At 36.6% G+C, this 11201-nt stretch overlaps 1 protein-coding gene across 1 annotated transcript in view; it reads left to right on the top strand.

Moving 5' to 3' along the window:
* Positions 1–233: 233 nt before the first annotated feature.
* Positions 234–11201, top strand: part of LOC145688429 (neuropeptide Y receptor type 2-like) — a 46690-nt gene continuing 35722 nt past the window's right edge. Inside the window, exon 1 of the mRNA XM_081762653.1 lies at positions 234–1673. Coding sequence (XP_081618779.1) covers positions 1323–1673 — 351 coding nt within the window. The 5' untranslated portion in view covers positions 234–1322. The remainder of the gene's footprint in view (positions 1674–11201) is intronic.

The raw sequence follows: 11201 nt of genomic DNA, 5'->3' as shown, positions 1-11201 counted from the left end.
ACGTCTACTGAACTTAAAAAGAGAAAACGTTATTTACCAAAGAAAATTTTAAAAAATAAAATGTCGTTAGCCTTGCTTGGCAATCGATTTTCCTTTTGACGTATTTCAGATTGATAGATAGAAAGAAAGAATTTTTCGCTCCTTCAATATCATTTATTCGTAGCGGCTGAGAGAATCTGTCACGTGGGTTCGTGAGCAGCTGTACGCCACGCAAATACTTACTTAGTTAACTTCTGCTAACGCCGTCGTGTATTCGTCTTGGGCTGCGTTGAGGAGAAATAGATTAGTTCTACCGTCAACCACCTCCCCGACTAGCCGTCGATTCGTTCAGTTGAGTCCGTGAGTCAGCCAAGCACTAGTGAGTGGCCCATCATCGATTCCACAGAAGCAAACGAAACGTCAAATGTCTTTTCTTCCTCGTGGTGGCGGTGAAGTCACTCGAACGACAACAACTGCTGAAGAAGGAGCGCGATCCAAGAAACTTTCGTCAACTGTCAACTACGAATCACAACAGCAACGACTGGAAAACATAATCATCTTTTTTAAGATTCATCATCTTCAGCTTCGGTGACATCAAGAAGACTGTTTTGTTTTTAACATGAAAATATTTGCCGTCAAGTGAATTGAATTCCCAAAATTGTCCAGCTGTGAAATTGCATATTTTTTGTTCTCCCTTCCTGCTTCTTAGCAAACAAGAAAAAAAAGGTGCTTTGTACTGTTCCGTCACCGTGAATATCTACCGGAAGTTACCGGAAGTAGTTTATCTTTTTGCGGTTTAGTGATGTTATATTTCCTCTTGTTTACATTTGGCAATGCAAAAAAAGAAGCCAGTGCACTGTTGAGTGCTAAATACACATAACGCTGAAAAATAAACATACGTGTTCATAAACGCTTGAGACAAGAAACTAAATAATAGCGACCATAAAATTTTGAAACAAAAGAAGGTTCAAAACTATATCGAAAATATATTAATGATGATAATGTAGTGTGAGATACAACAATTGATTGATTGTAGTGTGAGACTGACTGAAGAATAATTTGTAAAATCTAGTCAGTTTAAAATTATTATTTTCATGAATAATTAGATAATTATTTAAAAAAAAAACTTAGAAGTTGCGTCTGAATGTGATTTTATAGAGCAAAACGGACTGTTAATGTAGAGAACATGGTGTATCTAGAAGTGGATAATATTTGTAAATCGTCCACTCTAAAGTATATACTATAAAGAATCAGTGTTGCAATATCTAGAAGTGTAGTGTTGTGTATACAATCCCATACCATTTAAGAAAATACACTGGATTTCTTCAGAAGAGACAACAGTAATGATTTCCTCCATAAATTACTCGTATCTATTCGGAAATGATACGTGGAGTGGCTGGGGACCTCGTTATTTTTTCGGGTTTTACAGTGAATTTGGTGAACGTGGTGTTGCAGTGGGAATCGAAGTCACAGCTCTCTTGCTTACGCTTATCACTTCTGTGGCTGCCAACTTAACTATTATTGGTGCCATCGTTCGATACAGGGAGATGCGAACTGTCACTAACTATTTTCTCCTCAATTTGGCGGTGGCGGATATTGTGTTTGCTGTTGGTATCCCTGGAATTGCTACCACCCGTGTGACACAGGAGTGGGTCCTCGGGGATATGTCGTGTCGTCTTCTGCCATATTCACAGGTAAGATTTAAGCTTTTTAGAACTCAGGGTAGTTGACAGGGAGATACCTTATATATATGTGACAGGTATTATATACAACCAGTAGCATTATTTCAGATTTTGGCAGAGGGGCATGATTCTCTATCGAAGTGGAGTTTTTTATTAGCATATTAGCACACAATTTAATAAAAAGCATATGTTTCTCAAACTCAGGGGCAATTGCCCTGCCCTCCTCAAATGATGTCTTGTATAAACATGTTTAGGTAATACATCAACATGTTCAACACAGCCTCCAGCCATATTCAAAGGGACACGTAATTTCCAAAGAATGGACTCTCTCGCTAGCGGCTTGCGCCCAGACCTCTGGTGCATTTAATCACGGGGATGGGGATCCTGTTCCATCTTTGATAGTTACACGTTATATATGGCTCTTCTCTCTCTGTAACGTAAATTACTATGTTCTACCTTTTAATAAGGCAGTTTAGAGGAGAATCTTCATATATGCTTTTTAACATGTCTTGCAAGTTCAGTGGCGGCTCTAGAGGGAAATCATTAGGTAAGCTTTCTTCGTTTAGCTTATAGATAAATTGTAAAATTTTATCTCTGATTTCCCTCGAGAGCCGCCACTGTGCAAGCTGTATACTGTCTAAAAAATGTTCTTTAAAGTTGTTCCCCATTTTACAGTTATTCCTCGTTGTGTTCTTTAGCCTCAAAATGAATTTTCAGGCATATTTATCAATACTAAGCAGCACCTGTAAGATAGGATGAGCAGATTTAAAAAAAAAATAAGAATAAGAAAAAAAAAGAAAATAGACACTTGTCAAATTGGCATCATTTGATAATTCATTTAGGTATCACTGGCGGGTGTAGAAGGTAAAAATTGGCGGGCGTCTAGAACCCAACCTATGATAGGTATATTATGAGTTTACCATAAACTTTCAAAAATATATAAATAATAGTTTAAATAATTTTTGTTACTCATAATACTGAGGGCATAGGCCCCCAGACCTGGGCTAGATCCCCCACTCCTAGGTATAGTTATTGTTATGTCGTTATTCAAGCTTTATTCAATCTTATTTTAATTTTTTACATTATATTTTATTTAACAGGAACCAGAATCAGGGGCATAGATTACCTCTTCAATTTCCTTTTTTCCTTTTTTTAAATTAAATTTATTTCTTGTCGAGTCGAGAATGGTTGGTAAGTTTACCATTCTTGTAGTTTACTATAAAGCTGTCTGTTCCGTAAATATGAAACTATTTTAGAAAATTTTTGAAATTTTACCTAAAGAAGACTCAACTGTGGGGTTTAAGGGCACTTAGAAAGATTATACTACAGAACTACGAGCCGCAAACAAGGCGTATTGTTTTTTAAAGGTACATTTTCGATTCTGTGTTAATTGTTTTGGGGTACCGGGGAAAAAGGAACAATCTCATTAAGAACGGGACGTCTGGTCATCCTACTGTAAGACATTGATGATTTTAAACTATAGTATATTTTGACAGTAGTATTGCAACATTAACATTTATTTTTATTTTTTTCTTGATGACGAAAAAACGTTGAAAATGACAATAAGAAGCTACCTGTATCTTTATTATTCTGTCAAAGCAGATCAAAATCACACTAAACTTAATTAAAAACAAGAAATTTATGACGAAAAGGTAAGGTAAAACTTTAACGGCTCCATTCGCGAGTAATTGGAAACGACAATGGTTCAGTGACGTAATTAAAAGGCTGAAGTTATTATCTTACCCATTATTCATAAACAAATTATGAGATTGATTGCAAACGGATTGGCAAGTTGAGGGTGCAGATTTCGAATTTTAAGTCAATTCTTGGATAGTTCTTTTCCTTTTGTTTTCGAGTTACAACCGTAGCCCCTCCTCACCTCCACAAACACATGAAATGGGTTCTAGGCAACCAGTGTTTCTTCTAGCCATACTTTTGGTGGAGTAAAGTTGTTCAAGCACCCTTCCGGAACTAAGAAAAATTAAATTTCTATTGCCAATATACCAATATAACGTCCCAGTGCAGCATCCCCATATTTTGACTTTGCCCTCTTCCCCCCTTGGGAAAAAGTTTCTGAAAGAAAACCTGCTGACGACGCCAATGACAGACATTACATGAAAAACATCTAATTAAGTCGAGAATCCTTTTTCGAACCTTTGTTGAGAGTTCGTGTTATTCTCAAGACAATGAAAAAAAGTCCCAAAACAAATGTAATGACTGGGGTTTTCTTTACGCAACATTTACTTAATAATAATAATAATAATAATAATAATAATAATAATAATAATAATAATAATAATAATAATAATAATAATAATAATAATAAACAACCTTCGAATTTTTATAGTACACGTTTCTTGTGAAATAATTATTTTTCCCTCCGTTAAAAATAATATATCAAGGGCTTAACAGGTTTAGATGTACTCACAACTCAATGTTACTCACTTTCCCTTAACTTAGAACGATTTCCCCTATGCTTCTTAGTAGTCTTGAGGAACATTTGGGGCTGTAAAGGATATTGAATGGTTTAACAGGGAAATCTCTGTTAAGTGGACTCTATTGTTGCATTTTTTTATTGCATAAGTGACATATAAGTGTTTCACGAAAGTATATTGGAGATCATCCATTTCATTAATTTGAAGGAGAGAAAAGTACTAAGAGTCAAAATACATTTCACGCCATGTTACATTTCTTTCAAAAAGGCTATAGAACAAAAAACAACGTTAAAATTTTGAATTCGAATGCTAGGACATGCCGTGAACTATAAATGAATAGAATAAACCGCTGTATCCCGCTTTACTACAGGAGACGAGTGATTAGTAAAAAGTATAGGAGAATTGCTGAAATAAAAGTGCGGAAGGAAACGCGAGAACTCTGATTACATGGATCAGTGACGACGCTAGTTTTAATTTTTTGAGAGGGGAGGCAATGTAAGGGCAGAGAAATGTTTTGACTGGTAGTTATTCTTTTTCTTTCTTTCTTTCTTTCTTTTTTTTATATTGAAAAGGATAGTTTTATGTTACTTTACCTGGATTATAATACAATATGTCTGGTGTGTGCAGTCGTAAGGACAGGCATCGCCAATGGAGGGCGTTCGTTCCCTTGCCCCACAAACACCACTAATTCACGTGGCTTGGGATTAGTCTAGGGAGCTTTTGTACTAGAAGTGAGAGCTCTATCACTGGGGCAAGATTTTGCCCCTTGCCGTGAAGTAGAGTATCAAGAATTTTGTTCATGCTACGTTCAGCTTACCCTTTGCCGTGAAACAGTAAGGTAGAAAATGAAATCTTTAAGTTTTACGTCCCATGCTTCAGCTAAAGCCGGTTAGGCTAAAGGAGACGGTGATGATGATGAGAAATGAATGAAATGGTGGAATGAAGAAAGTGGGAGGAAACGGGAGAACCCCAAGAAAACTCACGAGCACGGTGTTTGTCCACCACAAAGTCCACACGGCGCGAGCTGTGGCCGAACTAGGGAACCAAAGCACCGAAGGTAAACGCTCTACCACTGAGCCACCGCGCCTCCAAAACTTAGGCAGAGTAGCAAGAATATTATACATGCTACTTTCAGCTTGCCACTTGCTATGAAATAGAGAAGCAAGAATTTTGCTCATGCTACTTCCAGCTGGTTGGTCGTTGGTGTGTTCATTAGGAGTTAAACGCCCTGTATGAGATTGGGTCTACTATTTAAGGCAGGAATCGAAACATATTTTTGATTTGTATATGAGACAAAGTACCCCGACCGGAAATCGAACCGGGTGTCATACACAGAAAAAGAATACGCATTAGCCATTCGACCACGAAGAAGCACACTACTTTCACCTGAAAATATTACCTCATCACCACATATTTATCAGTCGTTATCTATATGTGCAAATCTGTTATTGATGACTCAAATTTTTAATATTGCTTGGAAAACTTAGTACATCTGCAGTAAGTTATATAACGACAATGTATGAAGTTTGAAGACTCTTAAAGACCGGATGGGAGGCTTCTACAAATGATGCTTATACACAATTCAAATTAAAAGTTGACGCGACAATGAGAAGGAAAGACTGTGAAAGCGCCGTGCCAAGATTCAAGAAGACATCATTAAACTCAAACATGGACAACATCTCGCGTGGCTCGTTGCATTCAATAGAATAAACACGTACGCTATGAAGCAAAACAAACATTTCAGTTCATTTTATGGTAGATCTTACAGGTTGACTATATATTTGTTCATTAACTTTATAAACGAATTAATTTAATGATTGATTTGTCGATATTTGTAGTTGGATAAAGATCCATCTCACTTCAGGTGTTGAATTAAATACATGCACATTATGGCTGTTCGACATGCTATTTTTATTCCCTTCCTGCTGGTCTAGTGCAGGTATTTCCTACTTGCGGGCCACATGTGACCCTTGAATCACTTTTCTGTAGCCCCTAGTTCGCACAGAGAAAAGTACAGTAATAACAATAATAATAATTTACACTGTAAACGTTTTTTTTTTTTTCACTTAAAGGAATAAGTACCCAGTGAGATCCAGATTAGTAGTCATTCATCTCACCTCTGTTCAGAAAATCGCTAGTATAAGCAGTGTCTCCAGACATTCGAAAATTGATTGTAACGTCAAAGACACCAGGTGTCGGAAAAGTATCATTCAGGGAAAAGATGTCCGAAGGTATTCATCTACTACGCGGTTTTCCTTATGTTCATTCCGTTTTATGTATGATTTAATGTCTTTATTCATTTTAAAGTAAATCATTAACCATAAAAATCACTTTCCATTTCGGGCCGCGGTGGCTCAGTGGTAGAGCGTTCACCTCTGGTGCATGGTGTCCCTGGTTCAATCCCAGCTCGCGCCAAATGAACTTTGTGGTGGACAAACATCGTATGCGTGGGTTTTCTCGAGGTTCTCTCGTTTCTTCCTACTTTCTTCGTTCCACCATTTCATTCATTTCTCATCATCACTGTCTCCTTTAGAATAACCGGCATAAACGTGGGACGTAAAACGCAAAGATTTCATTTCATTTCATTGCACTTTTCATTTCTTGCTGTCAACTCTACTGTACACTGATGACTCAATTCTCTATTGTATTTGACTCACTTATTATACTGAGTTTGTCATCCTGGTTTAGTGACTAGTGTGTGCGCCTTTGGTGCACAGGATCCCGGGTTCGATTGACGGTAGAAGAGTCTTGAAATCGAGTGTATAACGTCTGTTCGGATTTCAATTTAACTGTGGGTCCATGTCTCATATAGCAGTGGTGCTGAAAAGGGACACTGAATTGCAACCAACCATCCAAAGACTTTTTGATTTAAACTAAAAAATACAGTTCTATCTAGGGATGCGCACGAGACAAGATTTGAGACTGTCTCGACTCGAAAATGTGCTGTAAAAGTGATGTCTCGACTCGAAAAATATATATTTTTCTATTGGAAGAGCTGTGTCTCGACTCGAATTTTGTCAGGAAAATTCTGTCTCGACTCGACTCGAACGCATCCCTAGTTCTATCTTCTGTTTGACGCACAAGGACCGTAGTTTCCTGACAGGAAGGGACTTTTCGTTTGCTTCTAGTTCATCATAATCATTTCATCAATGACTTCACAATGATTATCTTGCTTATATTTCCATTTCTTATAGCTTCAAGTATAGTCCAACTACGATGACTTGATTGTTGGTAGAGTTAGACACTATATATGTAAATGTGGTATTGAACTGTTACGTTATCAAATGGAGAATACATTAGCTAGAAACATTTATTCTAGATAAATTGTTCTAAAGAGATACTAACATAATACTGCATCACCTTATAAATTACAGTTATTACAAACCAAAGTCATTTCAGATTTTGCTCAGGGGAGGCAAAATTCTCCTCCGACATAGAGTTCCACGTTTTATTATTAGTATACAATATTGATCTAAAAATGTGTATTTATCAAACTCAGGTGAGGGCAATTACTCCCTTGCCCTCGCCAAATAACGCCCATGTTATTACAATATCACAAGAGATCAAATCATTGAAGATGGCTATGTAGAACTATAGGATGTAGAACTTAAAAAAAAAAAGTTTTTGTTGTCCAGTTTGCAACATAGAAAATTAAGACTGCCTTCTGAGTATGCAATTCCATTAATGTTAAGGGACACGTGTTGAGGAACAGCGCAAAATATATAGCATTAACTCTTGAGATATTTTGTTTACTTGTATTAAGTGTTACAGAGTTTTGTTCACCTAAAACTTTACATGGAATTTCCAGGTTTGTAAAAGTTCAGTGCACTGTTCAAAAGCTATTAGAGGTATTTGGCGACCCTTACAACCAAGCCTGCCATACAGTATAGTATCAAATATTATTTTGATCAATCGTTGGCCGACAATTTAGGCTGTGTTGCACTGTAGGCCTATACTAGTATTCATTATTTTCGTATTCAAAAATTCTACCTGTATAGTATGTTGTTAAATACTTTTATTTTTAACTTTGTGTCATTCTTTTACTTTCTCGATTTTTTTCCCCTTTAAAATTAATATGTGAAATTTTGGGAGTGAATCTTATACTCCAGAAAATATGATATTGCCCAAGGGCCAATTTACTCTTGAAGAGAACTAAAGAGCAAAACGGATTGTTCCGACAATAGTTATTTGAACTTATTTATCTAAGGTTGATGACATTATTTAAAAAAAAAAAAAAATGCTGAGATTTAACATAACTGATCTGGAAGACCATTAGAATGCCATGTCATACCTTTAATATTCAGTACAAAATTTTCTTTGATTAATTTAAGTGAATTTATTGATTTCTATAACATTAATATAAGGTAGGCTATATTTTGTTGTTGAACTGCGGGGACACGGTGGTTCAGTTGTAGAGCGGGGTTCCTGGTTCGATTCCCGGTTCCTGGCGGGTTTCCTCCTACATTCTCACTCTACCAATTCTTCAATCATCATTCACTTGTCTTAATCATCTGTTTTTCTTAGCCTAAAGGCTGTAATCGTGGGACGTTAATTTGGAAGATTTTATTTCATTTTCGTTATTGAGCTAATTCAATTTATGCTAAAAATCTGAACGTCTTTCTTCGTGACTTCCTTTAATTTAAGATTTTAACCTTCCTTCGGATGTGTATATGTAGTATATGGTAATGACTTCTTTCGACCAGTATCTACTTATGCTAGCACTACTAGACTAAGTAAAAGGAAACCCGCTATGTGATAATTGCAAGGAATAATTACATATATGTCTATAAACGATGTAACACAAAGAGAACGCTGACTCAAAAGAAAGTCCAGAAGCCCAAGAAATGACGAAAAGAAGAAGAAGAAGAAGAAAAATAGAAATGAAGGAAAACCACAGATGGTTTTTCGCTGACAGAATCATAAAACCAAATGATGAAGTGCTGCGAACTTTGAAGACAAACAAACAGAACTACGAGGACCACATCCCTCATCCGACCATCACATTCATACATAGACATAGTCGCATTTGGCAGACATACTTAAAAAAAAAACGAAGAATAGCCATGAAAATTCCTTTCTAACATTGAACTACACAGAATTGTTCAGAGATTTTTTTTTTATTATTGTTTCGTAGTATTGTGCACAGCTAGCCACATTCAAAAATGGATTGTCAATCTTTGTTTGAATTGAACAGAGCGGAGATATTAATTATTTCGTTGATACATTACACAGTCGTATAGGTATTTTTAAGGATCAGTTCTTTACTTATTTTTAACCGTGGACAAATGTCTTCCCATCTAGACTGTTTCTTGTCGTTTGGCAGTCATGAAGTTCCTACTTCATCCGGAGTTCTACTTCTTGAAAAAAAGCAAGGTTAATGCAATAGTAAATAAATCCTCCAATTTCTTCCTGTGCTTTTTTCGGTTTGTAGCGCAATGATACTGTGTACGGAAGTGTCCATTTTGTTTTCCATTTGGTGTTTTGGTGGAGTTTTATATAAGGAACTACCTTCAGGAGCCCAAGGCAACGCATCTACTATAAACGTGACTACGTCATTCGTTACCTCGTATGTTGCCCAAGAAAGAAATAGAAATCAAACGTCTGGCATTAAACAGATTTTATATAGATCGATCTAGGCGTGCCATTGGCCATTTTATTTTTTTAACGATGGCGTTTGCATTACATCTTCATTAGCTACATTAGCATCTTTGAGGTCAGGAATCTATTACGTCACAATATATTTATTCCTAATTGTACAGTCTCCAGCAAAAATTGATACCAGCAATCGAAACGAAATACTTACATATACAATAACCGAGACGAGACAAGAAATCTCACGAGTCTTGTTGACAACTCTAGTCAACCTAAGTCTTAGATCTCAAGTATTATTTAAGTCCTACATGTTTCATATCATACCCTTCGAAGTAGACCTTTCTTGACATGGAAGAATTTGATAACTTCTAGATTTTTAAATTTTAAAACATCAGAACTAAAGTTTGTACATAAATTTACAGAAACCAGACGAGAAGGGCTTTTCGAAAGTCGAGAGAAGATGATACTTTTACTGAATTTACGAGACGAGACGAGACGATAAAACCTTATTTCTCGTCCCGTCTCATTCCATGGGCATCATTATGTTTCTGCTACTCAAAGAACTGAGTTTTGTATCAGATTGTAAACCTATAGTGGACTTCGGAAGTATCACTTCTGATCCAATATTGATACCGGAAGTGATAAATTTACAACTTCAGTTCCGGCTTCAGTTGAGGGATAAGGGCGGTTGATGGAACCTAACTAACTAACTAACTAACTAACTCTATGGCCTATGGAACCCGGAGGTTCAGTGCCGCGTTCACAAAAGCTCTCCACTGACTTCTATCCTTAGCTAATTGGATCCAGTTTCTACTTTGTATTCCTATCTCTGCGAGATCCATCTTAATATTATCCTCCCATCTGCGCCTAGGTCTTCCTAATGGTCGTTTTCCTATGGGTCTACCAGTCAAGACTTTGAAAGCGTTTCTACTTTCTTCCATTCTAACTACATGACCTGCCCACCTAAGCCTCCTAGACTTGACGACCCTAACAATGTTGGGTAAACCGTATAAACTATGTAGTTCCTCGTTATGAAGCTTCCGCCATTCCCCATTCTCGTTCCTCTTGGGTCCGAATATTCTTCTCAGGATCCTGTTCTCAAATACTTTCAGTCTATGTTCTTCCCTCAGAGTAAGCGACCATGTTTCGCAACCATACAGAACAACAGGCATGATTATCGTTTTATATATTTTAAGCTTCAAATTCCTCGACAGAATTCGCGACGACAAGAGATTTTGAACCGAATAGTAACACGAATTCCCTGCTTTTAGTCGACATTTAATTTCTTCGTGAATATGATTTTCGTCTGTTAATATTGATCCTAAATATTTGAAAGTATCCACTTTATCAAAAGTATTATTTAATATTTTAACGCATTCATAATTTGCCATATTACGGCCCCGACGCACTTCCATGTATTTAGTTTTCTCTGCATTTACTTCTAAACCCATGTCCCTGCAAGCGTTTAATAATATCTCTGCATTTATTTCTACTGTTCTCCTATCATCCCCTA

The sequence above is a fragment of the Thermobia domestica genome, chromosome 1 (genome assembly GCF_964235325.1).
Source record: "Thermobia domestica chromosome 1, izTheDome1.hap1.1, whole genome shotgun sequence".
Taxonomy (NCBI): Eukaryota; Metazoa; Arthropoda; class Insecta; order Zygentoma; family Lepismatidae; genus Thermobia; species Thermobia domestica.
This window is presented reverse-complemented; position numbering and strand designations above follow the sequence as displayed.